This window comes from Aspergillus tubingensis (assembly GCF_013340325.1).
Source record: "Aspergillus tubingensis WU-2223L DNA, scaffold_15, whole genome shotgun sequence".
NCBI lineage: Eukaryota > Fungi > Ascomycota > Eurotiomycetes > Eurotiales > Aspergillaceae > Aspergillus > Aspergillus tubingensis.
The window spans coordinates 1,743,114-1,765,102 of NW_023336289.1; the positions used below are offsets into that span (position 1 = coordinate 1,743,114).

At 47.2% G+C, this 21,989-nt stretch overlaps 8 protein-coding genes across 8 annotated transcripts; 4 read left to right on the forward strand and 4 right to left on the reverse strand.

Annotated features, from left to right (window-relative positions):
- Positions 1–696: 696 nt before the first annotated feature.
- AtWU_11414 (pyruvate decarboxylase) lies at positions 697–4,098 on the reverse strand (the record flags this gene model as incomplete). Its single annotated transcript, XM_035506514.1, has 11 exons — positions 697–1,011; positions 1,067–2,412; positions 2,459–2,632; positions 2,679–2,907; positions 2,963–3,216; positions 3,269–3,338; positions 3,405–3,581; positions 3,638–3,720; positions 3,782–3,817; positions 3,864–3,968; positions 4,017–4,098. 11 exons carry the CDS (start codon positions 4,096–4,098, stop codon positions 697–699), a joined length of 2,871 nt encoding a protein of 956 aa, XP_035362407.1.
- A 1,566-nt stretch (positions 4,099–5,664) lies between these two features.
- AtWU_11415 (general amidase GmdA) lies at positions 5,665–7,574 on the forward strand (the record flags this gene model as incomplete). The annotated part of the gene is made up of 5 exons (XM_035506515.1): positions 5,665–5,934; positions 5,999–6,832; positions 6,886–6,933; positions 6,986–7,397; positions 7,447–7,574. 5 exons carry the CDS (start codon positions 5,665–5,667, stop codon positions 7,572–7,574), a joined length of 1,692 nt encoding a protein of 563 aa, XP_035362408.1.
- A 2,246-nt stretch (positions 7,575–9,820) lies between these two features.
- AtWU_11416 (putative acetyl xylan esterase (Axe1)) lies at positions 9,821–10,690 on the forward strand (the record flags this gene model as incomplete). The annotated part of the gene is made up of 4 exons (XM_035506516.1): positions 9,821–10,150; positions 10,211–10,310; positions 10,364–10,443; positions 10,505–10,690. The coding sequence occupies 4 exons, from the start codon at positions 9,821–9,823 to the stop codon at positions 10,688–10,690; spliced, it is 696 nt and encodes a 231-aa protein (XP_035362409.1).
- Positions 10,691–11,400: 710 nt separating this feature from the next.
- AtWU_11417 (squalene/oxidosqualene cyclases family protein) lies at positions 11,401–14,052 on the reverse strand (the record flags this gene model as incomplete). Its single annotated transcript, XM_035506517.1, has 12 exons — positions 11,401–11,562; positions 11,620–11,953; positions 12,004–12,473; positions 12,522–12,713; positions 12,766–12,780; positions 12,829–13,094; positions 13,148–13,348; positions 13,401–13,416; positions 13,480–13,616; positions 13,673–13,751; positions 13,827–13,861; positions 13,980–14,052. 12 exons carry the CDS (start codon positions 14,050–14,052, stop codon positions 11,401–11,403), a joined length of 1,980 nt encoding a protein of 659 aa, XP_035362410.1.
- A 772-nt stretch (positions 14,053–14,824) lies between these two features.
- AtWU_11418 (NADP-dependent oxidoreductase) lies at positions 14,825–16,114 on the reverse strand (the record flags this gene model as incomplete). Its single annotated transcript, XM_035506518.1, has 5 exons — positions 14,825–15,303; positions 15,358–15,489; positions 15,542–15,712; positions 15,769–15,884; positions 15,933–16,114. 5 exons carry the CDS (start codon positions 16,112–16,114, stop codon positions 14,825–14,827), a joined length of 1,080 nt encoding a protein of 359 aa, XP_035362411.1.
- Positions 16,115–16,949: 835 nt separating this feature from the next.
- On the reverse strand, positions 16,950–17,780 carry AtWU_11419 (alpha/beta fold hydrolase; the record flags this gene model as incomplete). The annotated part of the gene is made up of 1 exon (XM_035506519.1): positions 16,950–17,780. One exon carries the CDS (start codon positions 17,778–17,780, stop codon positions 16,950–16,952), a length of 831 nt encoding a protein of 276 aa, XP_035362412.1.
- A 771-nt stretch (positions 17,781–18,551) lies between these two features.
- AtWU_11420 (acetoacetate decarboxylase (ADC) domain-containing protein) lies at positions 18,552–19,589 on the forward strand (the record flags this gene model as incomplete). The annotated part of the gene is made up of 2 exons (XM_035506520.1): positions 18,552–18,604; positions 18,662–19,589. 2 exons carry the CDS (start codon positions 18,552–18,554, stop codon positions 19,587–19,589), a joined length of 981 nt encoding a protein of 326 aa, XP_035362413.1.
- Positions 19,590–20,901: 1,312 nt separating this feature from the next.
- AtWU_11421 (cell wall mannoprotein 1 family protein) lies at positions 20,902–21,494 on the forward strand (the record flags this gene model as incomplete). The annotated part of the gene is made up of 2 exons (XM_035506521.1): positions 20,902–21,240; positions 21,306–21,494. 2 exons carry the CDS (start codon positions 20,902–20,904, stop codon positions 21,492–21,494), a joined length of 528 nt encoding a protein of 175 aa, XP_035362414.1.
- Between the last annotated feature and the right edge of the window lie 495 nt (positions 21,495–21,989).

A 21,989-nucleotide genomic window follows, 5' to 3' on the forward strand; every position in this document is an offset into this window, starting at 1 on the left:
ACAGCATCCACAAAAAAGCCACGTGATGCCCTTAGCTGCTCATCATCACGTGGCACATGGTCCTGAAATTAATAAGACTAATTACCTCTCATAATAAGACTAGCGCAATTGTAATTATATTGTTAAGAATAGCGAAGTAATATGAGACCCATTACTTTAGTTATATACTACCATATCCTTTCATACTTGAAAGAAATATTATTATAATAAGGCAAAGAATCATTTACTTATATGACTTTACTACTTTCTAGATTAAAATGTAGCAGAAAAGTATGAATTTCTTTCCTAGAGCTTTTCTCGAATTTCTTGATCTCTTAACTTCTTTCCTGTGTATCGTTTTCTAGATATAATTTATTATATATATATATATATATATATATATCGTTCCCTACAACACTTGCACTCGTTTTTAATCAGACAAGATGGAATATGATTATAGTAACTAATATAAGGATATCCAATGAAGGATGATATTGTTATTCTACGGTCATTCTATCGTGAGTGTTTATATATCTGTGCTATGTATAGCTCCGCAGTTTGCGCCATCTATCCTAGAAAATCCTGAAAATATTGTCGAATCATTGTCAATCTTAAATTTGATATGCCAACAGCGAAAACTAGCCGAAAGACGTGCATACATATTTCAATGTCGTAGAAGAACTATGGGAAATATGGTCTGTCCTTAGTGTCGCAATATTAGGCCTCTTTGCCCCTCGTGCCAACAGCCAAGCCAAAGCGTTGAAGTGAGGAGCTGATGTCGCTGGGATCGATGCAGCACTCCAAGAAGGCAAGCTTCTGGGGTTCATGCTGAGCACGTTTTAGGGCTATTAATAAGTCTGTAGTGGTCTTGATCTGCGCTGAAAACATCGGAGGGTCTGAACAAGTTTCCGTGAGTTTGTGGTCGACGTATGGATTATCGTAGATGGCATGAAAAGTGCTGCAGAGGCTATTCGCCAATGAGGTATAATTCCAGTTCGAGTAATAATTGTATGGTCCATCATGAATTGCGGTCTAGAAATAGTAAGACAATCATTCCTTGTTATGAGTTTTTTTCACCTGGACTCACCTCTATTGCGTATCCTAGATTATTAAAAACGAAGATGATGGGATTGAGCCTAAGGCTGATCATGGTGCTCAATTCCTGGAACGTCATGCGCAAGCTACCGTCTCCGATCATCAATATGACTCGTTGATTTGGCCGGCCGAGTTGATAACCAAGAGTGGCGGGAAGGCTCCACCCGATTGAACCATACACCATCTGCATCTGATAATCGGCTCCCCAGGGCAACTTGATCATTTGCCCATTGAACCAGCTATCACCAGTATCAGCGATGACAGAATTTTCGGGTCCTATCACCTCTTGAATGCCACCGAGGATGGTGGACAGCGAGAGCTTTGAGGTATCTATAGTTGCTCGTTTGACTTTGACAGTTGGGATTATCCCGTTAGGTTGCACAGTACCTTTGTGTTGGATATCAGACTGGGCGATAAGTTTTATCAACTCATTGAGAGGTATATCTGTGAAACTATCATCACTTGGAATAGTGACAGATCCGTCCTGGAGGTCGAGGATACGATGCGATTCTTCTTGAATATCGAGACATCCCAAGGTATGGTAGTCGGTCCAACGACACCCAACCATAACCCATAAATCAGAATCCATAAAAACTTTCCGACTTTTGTGCTCGCTTGCACTAGACCAAAAAGTTCCCAAAAACTGAGGATGATCTTCAGGGACAAGAGACTTGCCATCTGGTTGGACCAGAACCGGGCAACCGAGTTTATCGATGAGGGAGACCAACACGTGAGGGAGAACAGTTTGGCGCACATGGGCCCCAACCAGTAAAATAGGCTGTTTCGCCCCGTTCCAGCAATTAACAACCGCGTCAACGGCATTCAGGGCGTGGTCCATCTCGAATAATTCAGGACCGTTGATGGGCAGAGGTCCAGGGGGTGGGCAAGGCACCTGGGCAACATCTGTAGGTATCTCGACGTACACCGGACGTGATGCGTTCAAACAGTTGATAATCGCACTATCGAGAGCCCCCGCAGGATTTTGCGAGCTTGAGAGACGTACCGACAGTGCCGTGACTTGGTCGAACATTCGCAAAGCTTGGTCTTTGTCATTTGTGCCTAGTGTATGATGGACCAGTTGCTTGTCTTCGAACGCTTTTTGCGGTGGACAGCCGGATATGACCACTACTCTCAGGCCTTCTGAGTATGCACCAGCAATGGCATTGATTAAAGAAAGACCTCCAACCATGAATGTTACGAATACAACTGCGACTTTACCGGGCGAAGTTCGAGCGTAGCCATCTGCAGCATATCCGGCGTTCAACTCTGTACAGCATCCGATCATGCGTATGGATCCATTTTTTAGTAACTCGTCAAGTAAGCCCAAGTTGAAGTCGCCTATTGACGTTAGCATGCGCCTCTGGCTTGGCCCCCTCTGACATACCAGGTACTGCAAAATAGTCTGTGACTCCCAGCTCCTCCAACCGGTAGGCTAGTCTGGTGCCCACAGTGAACTGTTCAGGACAGAATCGCGGTTCCAATTGTGCAGTTAGTCTGACAGGAGTAGATTGTACTTTATCGTCTGCGATTCGAAGAACGGCCCGTCCTTCCATTTCTCCTGAATAGAGTCAGCATATTCTCGCCTGAACGAACGGATTTCATACCAGTCTCCATACGCTCATACACCTTCGGCAGCTCGTGTACATCAAGAACTTTGTAAGGCGGAATAATTCCTGAACGACAGGCAATTTCCAGTGCTGCTTCTGTCTCGTGGCGATTACCCACGTAACTCCCTTTTATCGTGATATTTCGAAGGACCATCGTAAATATGTCTGCGTTCATGCAGCCTGGTGGCAATCCGACGGCAACAATAGTTCCCATGGGCTTAACATACTGTATTCGTTCTGGATTAGATCTTGCAGTAGAAGTCGCTATTGGAAATACGAACGTGAATAGCATCGTCAAATGGCTTTGTCGTTGAACTGACGACGATTACTGCGTTTGGCCCCCCTTCAGTAACTTCTTTGATCTCTTCGACTAAGTCTGATGAAGCTTTGTAGTCGACAAAGTAGTCGGCGCCCAGTTTCTCGACGCACATTCTCCTCTTGGATTCGCCTGCTGAAATTGCCAGAACGCGGTACCCGCATGCTTTTGCAAACTGGCACGCTAATGTACCAAGACCTCCACCTGCTCCTGCAATTGCTAGGAGAAGTCAGTATAAGCCATATTTTATCTCAAATAAAGACGTCCATACCGACTAATTCTCCTCGCTCGAGCCTGCACTCTTTGAGTGCTTTGTACACCGTGAGACCAGCGCACAATATCTTTGTAACCAAGTTAGATCGTCAACAGCAAGATGGTAAAGGAAGCATCTCTGTACTGGTACATACTGGAGCAGCTTGGTCGAGGGGCATGCCAGATGGTATGCGGACTGCGTTCTCTGCTTTGCACACACAATACTGCTGGAAGGTTCCGTCGACGGTATACCCAGAAAGCTGGATATGTGGACATAGTGGTTGGGAACCACGGGAGCAGAAGCCACAGACTTCGCAGGTCCTATTCACCCACTGTAGCAATTTGTGAGCATACGCCTACTGGGTAAATATCTTTGTTGCATTCACACCTGTATGCCGACTTTGTCACCGATGGAGATATCCCTGACATCCTTGCCAAGAGCCACGACTATGCCAACCCCCTCGTGGCCGCCTTTGGATGAGGTAAGCTATACATACAATCTGGATCAGATGAAACCATTCAATTAACTTACCAACGAGGTTATCCTTTGGCTTCACAGGCCAGTGTCCTAGAGCTTGTCAGCAATGTATTGCAGAACCAAAGAGACTACAGACCTTTCCACGCGTGAAAATCGGTATGACAAACACCTGAAAACAATATTTTGACCAATATCTCATCCACACGGTACTTGGGGACATCAATTGTGGCAAGCTCAAGTCCTAAACCGGTTTAGCTGAGCATCCTCCCAACGGTAGCTTCCCACTTACGTCCACCATGTGACTTGGGAATATATGCCCTTTGGGAGACCGGAATCTCCCAACCTTGTGGCGTTGCTGGCGACATCCTCATAGCCTCTTATGGCTTCCAGCCAATACTATGACTTCTGATTCCCTTGGACTTTCGGCGTTGTCGGCATTTATAACATCGGCCATATCTTGGCCAGGCATTTGAACGTCGACTTCAAATTAGAAACACCACTATTGTGGTATCCTCTTTTGGACAGGAGCATCGCTCCCCTTACTTCTTATCTGAAATGCATGTATAGAATAAACTTTACTGTATTTCTTTACTTTGTTTCGCGTGCTTCTGCTGTAAAGCGCGTGCCTTGATATCAGACAATGCTAAGGGTCCTATGATTGAGAATTGAAGTTGATATGCTCGAGTCAAGGCATATGAAAAGGGCAAGCTGTTAGTGATTTGGGCCACATGTACAAGATACTTGTCGGCAACTGCAACATTCCTCAAGTAGTAACTTGTTGTAGTAGATGGAATTCGTATTGGCTTGATGATTACACGGCATACAATGCAACATGCTAGGAGGACAGAGAAACTTACGTTATCAGCTCTGGCTACACAGTGCAGATCCTGATTCACTAACCGCTTTGGTATTCTCCTGAAAGCCTTGCCAACTGAGATAGTATCTTCATATTTGGAATAGGACATTATCCATGAATGTATTCAAAAGGGAGCCCGGGGAATCCACTACAAGTTAAAGCTAATCCAAACACAAACCCGAATCCATGAAGCAGAAAAGCTGACCACCAAGTTCATTGCATTCTCGGTATGCTTAGAGCTTGAAATGCTACTATCCATGGCACCCAGGTTACAACTCGTCGCTGATCTGCATAGTCTGCTTATATCCTGATTGCCAAATGTTCACCTCTTGATGAATGATTGCCACACATCCCTTGCTTTGTCAATGACGCTACTCGTTAGTCTTTCAAGTGATTGTAGGACCCAAAATTGTATGAGGTGTGATCTATACTATCGTCTGATGAGCATAGAATTGCCTTCCATATGTTTCCATGCTATCTATAGCGATCATATTACTATGTGCATTAACAATAACTTTCTGTGTAGTAAAGTTCGCGATGTATTGGCATTGCTGATCATCGGTCTGCAAGGGGTGATAAATCACTACCACGGCTCTTCTTTATTATGTCAAAAAAGATCTTTGCACCAAGTCAGAGGTTATGGAAAAAAGGAATCATCTGCAAAATGGTGAATAACTTCTCCTATGCCACTTCTAAGCCCCACAGATACGCTAGACTGTGAGCTACGCTTTTGGCTGGGATCTCATTTTCAAGGTGCTCCTTTTTCTAAGACGGACGGGATCAGTCAATATGCTGAGAGCGAAATTCGGAATTTTTTATGGTAAGCCTGTTAAGCAGACAGCAGACTCAAACTGTATGGCCTTTCTTAACTAATGCTCTGTGCATGGATCGCTTCTTCCCCTATAATTATACTAGCGCAGTTGTGTTTGTATACAGAAGAATGACTAAGCAGTATCGGGCCGATGACTCCGACATGCATGGAATGTGCCGCTGTGAATGAGTCAATCAATTGTGTCGCGCTGGTATAGTTAGTTATCCATCAACCGCTTCCCCCATACAGAATAACAACCTAAAAGAATCAATGCATTCCGAAACGCCACCCTGGCAGAAGGCAGCCCAGGCTAAACGCCAGGCTATTCTGGATGCAATTTCCCAGAAATGGAGAATCCAGTATGACACGCTGCCTATTGATGTCACGGGTGAATTTATCCAGGGGTACTTGACCCCCCGTGAGATAGAGATTACTGAAGCAGATGCTGTTGCGATCACAAGTCAAACCACCTCAGGCAATTGGAGTGCTGTCGAAGTGACGGAAGCTTTCTGTCATAGAGCTGCTATTGCTCATCAACTTGTATGTTGTCCAGCCATCGATGTTATTACTTTGAGGTGCATCGCGTCTGTTGACTTCAGTGTAGGTGAATTGTCTACATGAGGTATTCTTCGAAGATGCCATTCGTGTTGCCAAGGAGCTCGACGAGCATCTGGCAGCAACAGGGACACCGAAAGGCCCGTTGCATGGACTTCCAGTAAGTCTGAAGGACCAATTCCATGTCAAAGGCGTGGACACAACCATGGGCTACGTGGGCTGGATCGGCACATATCATGGCAAAAAGAACGATCCTCGCCATAGGGTGGTGGAGAGTGAACTAGTACGGGAACTTCGCAATCTCGGAGCTGTGTTGTTCTGTAAAACCAGTGTTCCCGTCACGCTCATGTCGGGAGAGACAACAAACCAAATTATTGGCTATACATGGAACCCCAAGAACCGCAACTTGTCCAGTGGTGGAAGCTCTGGCGGAGAAGGGGCCCTAATTTCTCTCCGCGGTTCGCTGGCCGGGTTCGGTACCGATATTGGTGGCAGTGTTCGGATCCCAGCTTCTTTTAATGGAATTTTTGGGCTGCGTCCTTCTGCAGGAAGGATTCCGTATGAAGGCGCGGCGAACTCCATCGACGGCCAAAACACCATTTTGTCGGTCATTGGCCCGTTGGCAACAAGTATTGGAGGATTGAAGTTACTTTTCAAAGCCATCCTATCCCAGGAGCCATGGCAGCACGACCCTCTCTCTTTGCCGTTGCCTTGGAGGGATGATATTGAGAATATGACGAAACAATCAATTTTGGAGAAGAAAAACACAGCTTGCCGACTGGCATTTGGTATCATGCGGCATGATGGACGTGTTAAACCTCAGCCGCCGGTGAAGGTGGCTATGGAATTCATGGAACGCATTTTGAGAGACTCGGGCCACCAGGTAAGCACAGATGAAAAATCCTATTGCTGCACAAGATCTAACACGCGTATTAGGTCATAGAATGGGACCCTAATTTGTGTCGCGAGGGCCAAGAAATTGCGGTATGTCGAAATCTGGGATGCATAGCTAGAGTAGTGTGCTGATGCTCCACAGAGCGAAACCTACGATATGGACGGTGGCGAAGACCTTCTGAGTCACATTGCCTTATCAGGAGAGGAACAGATTCCTCAGTGCTCCGTTGAACCAGTCAAACACTTCAATGCCAGAGAGGTAGCGGAACTCAACGTGCAGAAAAGGGAATACCAAAAGAAGTATATGGACTACTGGAACAGCACGGCCAAGTTAACCACAACTGGAAGGCCAGTTGATGCTGTCGTCTGCCCAACCGCGCCTCATGCAGCTGTCATTCCGGGAAAATACCGTCATACCGGATATACTTCGTTTATCAACACTCTGGATTATACGAGCTTGGTAGTACCTATATGCTGTGCTGACAAGCATCTTTCGTCCATGAACGAGCGGTCAGAGTTTCTGAGTGAGTTAGATCGGAAGATCTTCGAAGAATGTAAGTAGGCCTTGTTACGCCTATCTGAAGCGGATCCTGACCTTATTAGACGATCCGGAAATCTACCACGGAGCACCCATTGGACTACAATTGATCGGCAGGAGGTTGGAGGAAGAAAAGATCATCACGATCGCTGAATATCTTTCCGATAAAGTCAAAGTTTATACCGGACAATGAGAACTGGAGACTTCGTCCACAGATCCAGAATCAATCATTCGATGACTGCTTGTTTAGGTCCAACCTACTCAAGACGTACACCATGTGCGAAAAGCACGCTTTCGTTTGGCATTGATGAGAATATAGCGCCGCATTACTGATAGCGAATTGTATATAATGGCTTTAGTCATAGTCAAATCTAACTCAGCCTATATTGCCTCCACCCCGAAGGCTCCCAGAATGATAGCGCTTTCGGAGTTGAAGATCAGGACAAGCCTCAAATAAGGACAGGCCGCTGGATATCTATTCACCTATCCACGGCAGCCCGGCCAACGGAATAACTAACTGACCCCGTTGTGCTAACGGTACGGTAGATAATGTCTTCGTAGTTCGTGCTCAATATTGTGGTCTCGGCAACCAATCCTGCCATTCAATAGTTATACCAAGGCAACCTTTAGATCTACTGCGGGCCAGCATGAAGTGGATATCAGCGCAGTCCGTGCTATTGAGGAGTGCAGCCGAGGAGCGCATTGAAGGTGATGGCTGTCACATTCCAGGACAACATGATGAAGGTTGGTATTCCGAGGAACGAGAGCTACCTGATGCAGATGGTAATGAGGATGCCTAGAGATGTAGTAGGTGGGTCCTAGAAACTAAGCTCACGTTGGGATGACAATTGGCGTGTGCCATTCTTATCCCTCTTACTCAGGGCTATTCCATGCAATGTCCACTAGCTTTCGGAGATACGATATCCGTATCCCTTTACTGGACGGATAAGACTGCTTGCAATTTATTTGACAATACACTAGCTCGTTCTGACTATAATCATCTCCTGCTCGTATTTCTCAGAGCTTGTTACTGAACTTATACGAATCATTATATTGCCTGACGCAAAAGAAATGAAGCGTAGCAGCGGAAAAGGACCGAGCTTTCAGAATCACCTAGCATCTATCGCCTTCCTCTTACCATTAATTCTCTTATGGGGCCAGCTTGTGCATATTAAGGGTGGCCTACTACGTGGCTCTGCTGGAACCATTTTGCCAAATTAATAGATGCGAGTAATTGCACCTACCTTGGTCTGTTCCACAAAGTATCTCAGGAAATGCAACCTGCAACGATGCGCGACCGCAATCTTAGGCAGCCATCTCTGCTCTACAGGGATCACCTTTAGTAGTTTGGTCCTCGCTTGAAAGTTTAGTGACCCCACTCTAAGCTGCAGTGGCAGACTGTCGGGGAGAATAAACGCTTGTATGCTTTTGCCACGGCTCAAAACACATGGCACTCTCCACAAAGGAATGAAGCTGCATGTCCATAGAGTACCTGTAGAGTAGGTGCCACCGGCCACTGCTGCCTATATACATTGGTTCCCCCACCTTGTGGACACGCAATCTTAATTTATATCTTTTCTCCATTTGGCACTGCTTATCATTAGTTGGTGGAAAGATAAGATGATACAAGGTTAGATTAAGTGATGGGCCATCGTCTCCCCTCACCCGCAAGAACTTCGGGTCCACTCATAAGTGTGTGGCTGTGCTGTTGGAGCTGTAACAGTTGATGGCCCGAGTATTCTATATGGCATATGAATACTATACGTGCCCTTAGGCTGTGGTAATAGCCACCTGTTTACCATCCAAATCAAGACACCATTACCAAACACTGTTCATTGATTTGGTTCTGCCTGCTGGTTAGTGGTGATTGAAAAGATATGATCATGGTGTGTGGTGTGGACCTGGGCCCTTTCCCGGACGAAGCTTAAACGAAAGTGGAGAACCAGCAAAGTCCGACATCCAGGGATGGAGATTAGCGCCGAACCATGACACATAATCGGAGGCCCTGAACCCACGGTACATTTTCTATAATGCTAGTCATTTGACTACCTAGCAACCCCTCTGCACCACCGAGGATGTGATCAGCGCTGGCTGACGCGTTCTCTCATTAATCCTTCACAAGCCAAGCTCCAAAAACCTTGCTGAAGAGCTTCAGGCTCCAACCTGACAATGAGTTCGAGCATGAATTCGGCTCAGTAGTATCTCTTCAGGGGAGGGAAATTTCAGTACTCACCGCAAGGTCTGGACTTCACCTTCGAGATAGCTGTAACAAGCAGCCCACATTTCTCCGACATCGCGTTGACATTCCTACTCAGTCAGTTCGTAGGGGTTTAGGCATGGAAGATATATAAACTCCCATCCACCCTCTATCTTTTCATTCAGAATATCCTACACCCAATTGTCTTGTTTCTCGTTTACTAGAAGATTTCACCCGCCGCCATGTTCAAAAACATCGTCACCGCAGCTCTGCTCTCCTCTGCTCTCGCCAGTGCCTCTACTGCGCACACGAATGGCAAAGCCCCTTGTGCGAAGGTGCACATGATGCTTGCGCGCGGAACCACCGAAAGCTATCCTGGCCTACTCGGGTCTTTGACTGACCTGGTCATTGATGCTATTCCGGACAGCGATTACGAGAACATCATCTATCCTGCCACTCAGGAAGGATCGACCCCAAGCTATGAGGAGGGTATCTACAATGGCACTGCTCAGCTGAAGGCTTATGTCAAAGCTTGTCCGGAAACCAAGGTGGTGCTGTTTGGATATTCCCAGGTACCACCTCCCTGTCCATTGATTTATGTTTTTAATGAGTATCTTACTGACGCTCGGTAGGGAGCCATGGTTGTAAGCGACATGTTGGCCGGTGGCGGTGATAACGGAACCTTGGGAAATATCACCGCCCCTGCTGTTGATCCTGAAACCGGATCCCACAGTAAATGACTAACCTGGATGTACGTCAACAAGCTCAATGCTAATTATCGCTAGTCGCCGCTGTCCTTCTTTACGGAGACCCCCGTCACATGCCCAACCAGACGTACAACGTCGGTGATGTGACCGCTACTGGCGTAAGTTATAACCATAACGAATTGGAGGGTAAATCAGCTACTGATACTCTACCTCGAACAGAAATACCCCCGCACCCCCGAGCAACTTGCAGCCCTGTCGATGTACGCCGACAGACTCCACGACTACTGCGACGACAAAGACGGTGTTTGCGATGCTGCCGGAACCAATCTCTCCGCTCATCTGGCTTATGCTACCATCTGGGACAAGGTCGCTGCTACTTGGGTTGAGAGCATGATGCAGAAATAAGCTTTAGCTTGATTCGTGAACACGCGATACCGCAAAGGGGGATCGTTCACCGGGGCCTGGGGCCGAGAATTTTTCTTCAGGGGGTGATTAGGTTTCGTTCTTGTAATATAGCAAATTTGCACTTCGTGACATAATGGCAATGTACCATATGTTATTATACTGTCAATATGTAGCTTACAGACCAGAACACAGGCTTCTTAGTCCCAAGTCAAATGGAACACGGGGTGCTATCGTACATGCCTTGTTGAATGGCTAGGTGAAAACCTGATTCGTTATTCAGGTACTGCTATGAACTAGTAAACTGGTCGGACTGCAGATGGCCGCGAGCTAAGCCAGTCACTGTGTAGCGTTGCCTCAGACTATATCTGGAAGTGGGATAGACGCGCAGATGATTAGGGTCCACATATTGGAGGCGAGTTCCGAAACCCGAATGCCGAACGCCGCGTCTCCACTTTATTCCTAAGGACCGTCCCGTCTTCCTAACAAGTATTGGGTTGCCACATCAGGACTAGTCAGAAGATACTTGAATTTGGCTAAAGCTAATGAAATATAATCTTTCAGGCCTAGATAGAGAAGAAGATCTCTATTGACCACAATATCGGCATAGTATAACCAGGTATTGCTGGATCTGCCCCTTGGTCGGAATGTCTATTACTTGGTGTGCCATTTAGTGAGTTTACCCATCTGCTTGATCACTAGTATTACAATGTTCACGGATTCCACAAAGTCGAGTTGAACATGTTAGATATGTCGGTCGTAGGTGGCATGTACGTTCCAAGTAATGTTTGGAGCGGGTCTTCAGGATAAAATAGTTGGTCTGGTCCAGTGGCTGAGAAAGCTTCGATGTCCGGGAGAATGAAGGATTCTTCATTCTGTGTCGAAGTCAAGTCAGCGAGTGACGTGGAATGAAGAGCATATTGGAAACATACCGTTACCTGGTTTGGATCGAGAGCAAATCCGGAGGAGTCGTTCTTCTCGCCTGTCATTGGTACTGTATTATCTGCCTCGAGGCGTGAAGTCCTTCGTGAGTCTGTGGTCTGCAGCCTAGCTTGTACATCCCGCACAAATTGACGAGCAATGTGAGAAAATTCAGCAGCAGTTGATGCTGGTAGAGAATCCCTGTTACTGATTTCCCAACGGCTGAAATAACCGGCTGCTATGTCCAAGAACGAGATATTGGTGGCCGTCTCTTTGTGGAATGGGTTATGAATGACAAAGTCAAAGATAACAAAAAGAGCGGAAATAGGGACGATGCCTAGTTGCCTATTACAATTAGGATTTGCGATAACATGGACCCGGACGCTATCTCTTACCAGGCTGGAACGTGCGCCTCATGCTCAATATAACGCGTATGGTATATAACAGCTCGAGCGGTCTCCATCAGTTGACGCTTGGTCTCTTGATTTGTCTCGTTCGCTTGGTCGCTTGTAAGATGGATCCGAAGCCGGCACATAGACATAACCAAAGCATAGTATATGAACCGTATTTGCAGCGCCATATCTTGCGCGCAGGGGCTCTTGCCCTTTGAGAAGCGAAGTGGGGTTCCGGGCTGATAGGGTTCGGGGAGAGTTTGAATCCAAGCTTCTAGCTCGCGAGACATCGAGTCTACAGCCGCGATGCGGGCAGCTGTGTGCATCTGGACTGCACTCACGGAAAAGAGACATTCGTAAGTGCGAGACATCAGGCGACCCAGGCGCGCTGTCGTCAATAGCCAATCAAGCTGTCCCGGGGCAGTCTCGGAACATGCTGGAACAGGACAGCCTATGTCGTAGTCGGGTATCATCTACCACTCTCATTAGTCAAGAAGGCATCGGAATGTAAGTACCCTTACAGAACCACGTCCTCGGAAAAAGGAAGTGACCTTTTCCAGCCAATATATAACCCAGAAAGCTCTATGACACAATGATTCATTCTCTGTTTGAACGTATGCGGCGTTATATCCCTGCAATTGAACTATTCTCGCGGCCTCGGACATCAAGGTCTCGCCGATTGGAATACAGGAGAAGCTCATTGTGAAGACTGCCTATGATTTATTCAGCGAAATGAATGATGTTTGCATTACCTTCTCGGCTCACCATGGCTGCCAGTGCCTGGTTGGGCTGTTAGCTTGAATCCAGGATAGGGTGAAGAATACGCACTTGGACATGAAGTAAAGTTTGAGGTGGAGCAAGTATTCTTGGGAACAGGCTCAATGCAAGCTGAAAGTAATTCCATGCTTTCCCTTTGCCTGGAACAAAAGATCCACCATCCATATACTGGCATCCAAGTGCCAGCAAAGTATGATATAGCGCACAGAACGGCGCATTATTTGCTAGTAACTCCGGTAATTCTGGCCCCGAGATTCTCCGCTCAAAGTCGGCTCGGTCAAGAAAGGGTGTCAAGGGATGTAAGTCATCAAAATAAACTGATTCTACCAGTTAGACCGTTGACCCACAGCAACAAAGATAAGCATCTGACCTTTGATATAATGAGCTGCCTCCTCATGGGAGATTTTGATTGGTGATGCGGGAGTGCTGAAATCGATGCTGATACCATGTGCATGCTGATACATAGCTTCCCCCATAGCATCGAGGACATCTCTCAATCTGCCGTGACCAAGCATATTGGTTAGGGAGTGGATGTGGCTCTCCGAAAAGAAGGCCATGCCAGTACTGAGGACTGACCCAGAAGTGAGCGGGTGCTATGACAATGGCAGTAGATGGCTGAATACCTTGGTTTTCACGAGCCTGCGCATATTAGTTGTAATCGGAACAGAAGCAGAAGCAGAAGCAGAAGCAGAAGCACCTCACCTTGAACATGGAGCATGCCTCGCGATTCCTGCCATCTGCATTCTTATCGACGAGAATTTGATCAACATAAGATGCCGAGGCATCCGTGGACACAGATGCAGCTGAGGACGCATTGTGATTTGATGGAGGTACAGTTGCTACTCAAATATATATCAGCATCGAAAACGAGGCCTCGACTAATCATGTCATGTACCTGGACTTAAGGTGTCTTCTGACTTCTTTGGCCTCAATTGTCTGCGTGTCAGGCTATAGTGACACTCAACTTTGCGTTTCTATCAAACCTCAAGGTTCATAAGCGTCATATTGATCACATCTTTCTGGAAACCCGAGCACACCGCTGAACCCACCTGGCAAGGGGTGCAGACTGCGCTGCTTGAAGGGCCTACCGCGCAGGATTAGTCGGCTGCCCAGGCTACGGTCGTCAACTGGAGACAGGTATGTGACATATGGGGAATAAATTTGTAAAAAGAACTAGCAAGCGGGGACAGAGCTGGACTCACGTATGCAGCGAGTTTTCCTGGCCTTGCAATTGTCGCAAGACTTCGCAACGCGGGGTTGAAGCCTGTCGGTCATTGTTGCGCCTCGGATTACGGGAGTTGCAGGACGAAGACCGATGATGGCACCACTCTACGGCACTCAGAGCCAAAGATGGCAGCCCGGGAGCCCCCATCACGTGATATCGGCTTTCGAAAATTGACCCACCACGTCCTTCGGCTCTCGATTCGAAGTCCGGCTGAACGGATGTAAACAAAAAAAAAAAAAAAAAAAAAAAAAAAAAATTGTTCATGGTAGTAAAATCCGGAGCTGGATTAGTACCATTGTCTTGGTGTTTCCTTCGAAAAGGGGATGCCAAGTCAGAGTTTGCCGCAAGACGTATCCCGCAACTAATTTTTCATAGAATATACTACCGGATAGCCACAATAGCGAGACACCACGTTCTACATCCCAGACATCGAAATTACTTCCTCCGAATGGCTCCGAGTGATATTGCCTTACAGCAGGAGACTGGCTTATGATATTACAGAGGCTGTTACTGTAGTCGTGGCCGACGGTGCCGAGGTGTTTCGTCGGTTTGCGATCAGAGACCTCTAGATCGGACTTATTCGGGCGAGCAAGGGACTGTACAAAAGCACTGCTAAATAATTCCACAATTTACAGGTATGCAATCAGACTGAAGCTTGACTCTGCCAACTCCTTAACACATCCAAACCAACTTATGGCAGGAACAATAAGAATTACTAAGTCTATTATAACATTAAGGCGAAGCGTGGTGCATCGTCTGAAAGGCCATGTGCCGCCTACCCCCACAAAAACCCCCGTCGACACGACAAAAGATGAAAGGTCGCTACTCGGACCCGCGAACGCGAATTACCAGCTTCCCTATTCCTCCCCGACCGCTGTACACAGTCCCACAAGCCTTTCTCACGGCTTCAATGTCTTGTAAGTCGACGACTGTTCCCACCACTGTTTTGAGTCTCCCGTCTTCGACATATCGCCTGAGTTCGTCCAATTCCTTACCAGACGATACAAGAAACATGTAGGAATACTCCGTCTTGTAACGGCGTGCCCTGACCTTTCGAACCTGATCAGTGAGATTGAGCCCCATCCGAAAGGCGAACGGAATAGTGGGTTTGTGAGGCAGGTCCATGAGAGGTGAAGCCTGTAGCTGATTTCCAGAAGGTAGAGTCGAAACTGATACAATGCGGCTTGAGCCTGGACGCATCAGACATAGGAGCTCCATGGAGAGGCCAACAGTATCAAAGAGAAAATCGATTGTTCCATGTTCGATCACATCTCTGGGATCGGAGTTTGTGTAGTCGATGACTGCGGTAGTTTTAGAGAATGCTGCAGAGATGGCAAGTGACTGTAGGCTCTTACCCTGATCGATAGTGTTTTCACCCAGGAGTTCTGCTAATTTTGGGATTTTTGCAGTCGAGACTGTAGTGATGACCTTACCCGCATGGAATACGTGTTTGGCAAGTTGGCATGCAAATAAGCCGGTACCGCTCACTATATTTCATTAGCATATTTAGCAGTCTATGAGTTTGATAGGGTGTCGAACATCCGGCAGGCACAAAGACAGTTTTTCCGGCAAGGTCGCCACGGTATAGCCGAAGAGCTTGGAGGGCGGTCATCGCTGCTAATGGAATTGAAGCTGCTTCCTCAAAAGACAGCGATGGCGGCTTAAGACCGATATGTTCCTCAGAGCATCTGATAAATTCGCTGCATGATCCTGTGATTTGATTTCAGTAAGGTGAGCTAACGAAGATCGAGTACAAACTTTCTTACCCCGGGAAACTTCGGGCAAGCGAATATAGACAGCGTCTCCAACCTGGAACTTCTTCACGTCTCGACCAATTTCTTGAACAACGCCAGCACAGTCATAGCCAATTTTGTAAGGAAAGCTGACCCTATTAGCATCATCTTGATTGATATCAACAGCTCATACGCACGGGTCTTTCACTGCGAGTTTCAAAGCGCCATCGGCTCTCTTGACGTCAATAGGATTGATGCTAGCGGCGTATACCTTGACTATCACATCCTTTGAGTTGACTAGAGTTGGAGTGGGCAATTTCGAGACCTGATACTCGGATGGTTTCGAGTAGGATGATATATTTAGGGACAACATTTCCATGATGAGTATTAGTGGAGGTGTAACAGTAAATGGCAGAAGGAAAGGGGATGAAATAAAGGCAGTTTAAACTGCGTACTGAGTGTACAAATGGTGCGCAAGGAAGAAGGGGACCGAGGCAATATATGATTATATGTTCCTTTTGAACGGTTCTCAGGAAGCTTCACAATGTAGCAACAATCGTTCCGAATGACATGGAAAGGCTATTCCCATGTCCAGTCGTCATTACGAGAGTTGGAAAAGGGTCCAAGTGGACTCGCAAGCCTGACTCAATGCGGTTAAGCCCACTGCGGTACCAAGGTGATGTACCCGCATGCCCACTGGACCCGCACACCATGAGATATCCGAGTTATGGTTCCCGTCGCTCACATAATGCGTGTCTGCCAGTGGCGAAGCTGATTTATAATGTCAGAGGTAAAGTCTAAATTTGAAAGTCACGATCCCGTATATGGTCCTCTCTGGTAGATTCTATAACTGCACAGGCCAGGCCATTTTTGATTCATTGGGGTTGCTTATGCTATAGTAATCGTCTATGTCGTCGGGAGTATTTTCCTGGATCCACCCTGCCTTCATTTCTCCTCCATGACTAATGAACGTGTCGAAACTACGGCACCCTATCGAAGGGAAAAATGAAAAACAATATAATTAAAAGTTACTTTGAAATATATATTTTGAAACGCGTTCATAGTGTACCCTCGCGAGCTAGTCAATGGTGGCTTCATATGCCAATGTAGAATGGTATCGATGGTCACCTTGATAGAGCCAGCGTTTTCAGGAAGCTAGATTGGCACATGAAAAAGACACTATCCCAAAGTATCACATAGGAAAGCTATTGAATTTAGGATTTAATAAAGTCAAGCAGGTCTTGATTGACTTCATCAACATTAATATTGCGAATGGCATGGGATCCGCCTTTGTAGATCTTCAGTTTTCCTTGAGGAAGAAGTTTTGTTGACTTCAGCCCCGCTGCCTCAATGGGAACCACCTGATCGTCGTCCCCATGTAGAACCAGTACTGGTATATTGATTTTCTTCAGATCTTCCGAGAAGTCCGTTTCAGAAAAATCCTTGATCGAGTCATACGCGGACTTGAAGCTGGTGTTCATCCCCTGCTGCCACCAGCTACGAATCTGTCCTTCGCTTTTCTTTGCGCCAGGTCGGTTGAAACCGAAGAATGGTCCGCTGGGAACATCCAAAAAGAACTGCGCACGGTCTTGACGCATGGCCTGCCGGAAAGAATCGAAAACCGACTTATCTGTTCCTTCTGGGTTGCCGCTACTCTTCACCATCAGAGGAGGTACGGCGCCGATCAAAACAGCCTTTTTAAAGCGCTTAGTGCCGTGTTTTCCAAGATAATGGGTGACCTCTCCTCCTCCATGAGAATGTCCAACCATGACCGCATCTTGCACCTTGAGATGCGCGAAAAGCTCCTCTAAGTCGTCGACAAAGGTGTCCATGTTGTTTCCGTCCCAGGTCTGGGTTGATCGTCCATGGCCACGGCGATCGTGTGCAATTACCCGGTAACCGTGTTCACCGAGGTACATCATTTGTTGTTCCCAGTTGTCACTGCTCAAGGGCCAGCCGTGGGAGAAGGTCACGATTGGTCCTCTGGGATTTCCCCAATCCTTGTAGAAGAGTTCTGCTCCATCACGAAGCTTTAGGTGCGGCATGTTTGTGAGAAGTAATGGGAGTAATAATAGGTAATTCGGACAGACTTTCAATGTCTGAAACTATCTGACTCTTATGGATTGACGGACTGGATTGTGTGTGTGCAAATTCACAGCTTTATAAAATCAGCTGCCCAGCTATGCTGGCCTAGAATTGTTGAGCTGTAACTTCCTCCCGTACGTCGTCATGACGTTACTAGGCTATTGTAGCTTCCCAATGTCACACTCACTGTAATGCGTTCCATGGTACAAGGTTTGTCCGCCCGCTGCCTCTTATTCTCTCAACCAAGTCTCAAGGTGTCTAGTCATCACTTGCCGAAATGCGAAAGCTTATTTAGTGGGCCGGTTGAGGATCCAGCCGTTCCTGCCGCCAAGACAGAGTTGCCTAGAACGTTAGCCCCACGTACAGCTACTAGCCTTCTTCCTGTTTCCATGCCATGACAAATGAATATCCAGTACCAGAAAGTCCCTTCATATGTGCCGCCGGCATGATGTTGCTCCGTTGTCGTGGTTATCGGAACTATCAAACTCAGTTTCATAAATTATATCGGGCCTCGGTAGGATTTTGCTTGGTTTTACCCATCGTCCGCCTCAGTGTTCCTCACATGCCAGCTTTATCATCGCAAGCCCACCCACAACCGACCTCCGAGATGGTCATAGAGGGGCGAGGAGGGATCCCAGGGCATATATCAACCCTGTAACCACCTACATCAACCAGCGCCTAGTATTGAAATTATCAGATCCTGGTCTAGCGTTCGACCTACCGGTAACATCATGTCTTCGACATCAGACCGCTTTTCAGCAGCATCAGAAAAATTCACCACAACGTATGTGAATCAAACATCCCTTTTTCCGAAGCAGTAATGACTCCTATTTGAGGGTAGACGCTCGGCATCACAAACTGTTCAGGTCGAATTCGGAGGTCAGAAGGTCGATATACCCAAAGGAGGTTACTATGACCGCTACCGTATGAACCCGAACCTCGATGAGGTAGCCCAAGACCCGAATGTGGGACACGATATTACATTCCTGCGGAAAATCCCTAAGAAACTGGTTGATTCGAGGGTCGGTCAAGTATATGCACCCAATTTCTACTATCGCACTAGCAGCGTTCAGCTCGTCATGCTCGCGCCTCTTGACCAGTTGAAGTCTAAGCTTCCGTCGCCTTTGGAGCCCATCACAGCATTGCCTGGCTACGGTTTAGTTGCATTGACATTTTATTCGTATCTGGTCTGCGATAATGATCCTTACAACGAGGTCTCGATCGCCATTATCATTCGACAACCGGGTAGCACGAGTTACAGTTCCACACAACTTCTCAGCTCTATATGGAACCGCACATTCTACGGCTATGTCTTGGCTCTTCCAGTCGATACCGAGATTGCTCGGGTGAGGGGAATATATGGATATCAACTCCCTAAGTGGATGGCCAACATTAACCTGAACATGGACAATCACAACATCAAGGCCGATATTAGCGCGACCAACGGAACACTAGATCTGACACTGGATGTACCCCTTCCAGCGTTGAGGACCATTCCGTCAGAATCACGAATTGGGACTAATAACGCGGTCAACAAGATCGACGGGAAATGGTACCAGGTGGCTGTTCAGACGAACCCCCTTTTGGCGACACAGTGTCTTTTCCCTACCAATGTCAAGCTCGTTCGGAACGAAGGTCCTTTGAGTCAACTCCTCAACGAGCTGGGCGTCTCGACTATTGTGCGGATGGATGTTATTAAAGATGCGCAGATGGTCTTGAATATGCCCACTCCATTGAAGGTTTTTAACAGGGTTGGATCATTAGCTTAGCAGCAAAGTTTGTCGAAGGGTTTAATATTTGAGATGTCATTCTTTCATATCGAGCTAAACAATAAATTTCTAAGGGTTCAAAAATTACTAGCTTCCACATGGTTCAAGTGCAGATTGATTGGTACGTCGAGAGTCTCACAACAGAATCGACCGGGAGAGTATCGTTCTGAAGCATATGTTAATACCGACCAGGCCACCTGGAAGCACATATGACATGCCCCTTGCTACTGCCCCTGGGACGTGCTACAAGCCAGGTAATAAAGACTCATTGCAAAGGCCTTCCTGCAACTCTACAACGTCCTGGCTTCTAGAATCAGGTCCCATTTTTGCTAGGGAAAACTTGAAAAGCCACTGCAATATTCCAAAAGTCTACCTACTGACTGTCCTCAGATCTGCTTGCACCTGCTGATTTGCATACGCTCAGACGTGAAGAAAATCGGCGAGTTAGTGTGTGCATTACCACCCCCGCATTTCACTGCAACCTACTACCATCATTGTGGAATTCGACACGGAGCATGTTCAGGAGATCTGCCAGATGTGCTGCCCGTTCATGATGGTTGGTGCACTCCGTCGCTCCTCCGCCGCCACAAACAGCCCCCGCCAATCACAGCCCTGGAGTAGATTAATCGGGAATATTTGGAGTAGGTTGCATACAACTAGCACGCCAGCGCGCGAGCGGGGTTAACTGTTAGCTTCTCAGCCCAGACTTCGAAGCTATCCTCGTGGAATCTGGGGTAGCCAAGGTTAACCAAGTTCAGACCAGTAACCTTGTGTCATAAGGATCAGTACTTCCTCCTATGCTTCAGTGAGTGATTTCTGAGTGAATACATTACGCAGATAGGATCGGTTAACTACGTTCCCATTTCTCGCCATAATAGGGACAGTTATGGATGGGTATCCTCTCTTGCGGGCCAAAGCGGAGTTCCAGCCCAGTCCGACCAGAAGACTGTGCAGGGACGTATGACCTCTCCTGCGGTCAGCCACAAGCGCTGCGTCCCTGAAGACAGGACACTTTGAATATGATCCCGAGGTTGACATGTGAGGAATGCGGTACAACAACAGCAGGGTCAAAAGCGGTTGCACCGATTGCGGCCCTGTGGCCGAAATTGTGACATCGTGGGTTGGAATAGCGACACAAGCATCCGTGGCTATTTTGTATTAGTGGTGCATCACCTCCGCGTTGAAACGAGCGTGAGGTACAGCAAAACCAATTCTTGGAGCTATATAAACGCCCACATTGCCTGACATTGTGACACGGAATCAACAAGTTCACTCAAGAAATCACCCATCTGTCTTACCATCTCTCTCCATCATGATTTGCAATTCCTTCCTCGTCGTCGCACTGGGTCTTGGTCTCGTCCAAGCAGGCCCCGTCGGTAAACGTGATGCTGCGACCGTGCTGTCGGATCTTGAGACTATTGGAACAGATGTTACTACTCTCAAGACGGACGTAACCAACTGGACCGGAGACCTTCTGGCAGCTCTAGGCATTTTGTCCGATTACAACACCGTCAAAAGTGCTTTGGAGACGGCCATCACTGACACCGAGGCTGCCTCTGCGTTCACCACTTCGGAAAGTTCCAGCATCACAACTGAAGTAACTTCGCTAGCCACAATTATCATCGCAACTTTGGATGAGCTTATCTCGAAGGTATGTTCCATAAAGTCGGCGAGGTTTCTGTGATTTGTTGTTGCAGGGCTAATGTGCACTTGTAGGAGTCCACTGCGGCATCCGCGGGCGTCACTTCCACGTTGCTCTCCTCCTTGGAGACACTCAAGACCGACACGGACGAGCGGGGGGCGGACCTGGAGGCAAAAGCCACCACGACGGATGCGTCAACAATCGCCTCGACTCTGGCCACAATTGATGCTGCTTTCTCTAGTGCAATTGCCGCCTATGAGTGAACTCCCGCGGCATACAGTTGTAAGGAATGGCAAGGACGTTTGGGGCTAGTGGATTGCATAAACTGCCGCTTTCTCTGCCATATCCCAACTGCTGAGGACGAGAATGGTGAGCAGTCCATGTATTTAGTGACAAATTATCATTGAATCGAAGAGGCTTCCCACTTCGGCGCAAATTGCAGACGATGGATTCGTAATAAGTTTAAGCCCAAAACCTTATATGTAGTGCGTAGTCGAACTGTAAGTCTGGTTGAATGATAGACAAGAGGTTCTTACGTATCGTCGTAGTCATTGGATCGATCATAAAGCTGTCAACAGGGATTGAAGTGACTAATAGATGACGATAGATAAGTGAATTTTAAATGGACGGGTGGATTAAACTAGTAGTAAAATATTTGCCTGGGCGGATTCTAGACCCGCCAGCACGGCTATTGATCATCCAGTGATGCGCAAAGAAAACGCCGAGATACCCCGAGATACCCCGAGAAGAAACTTCTG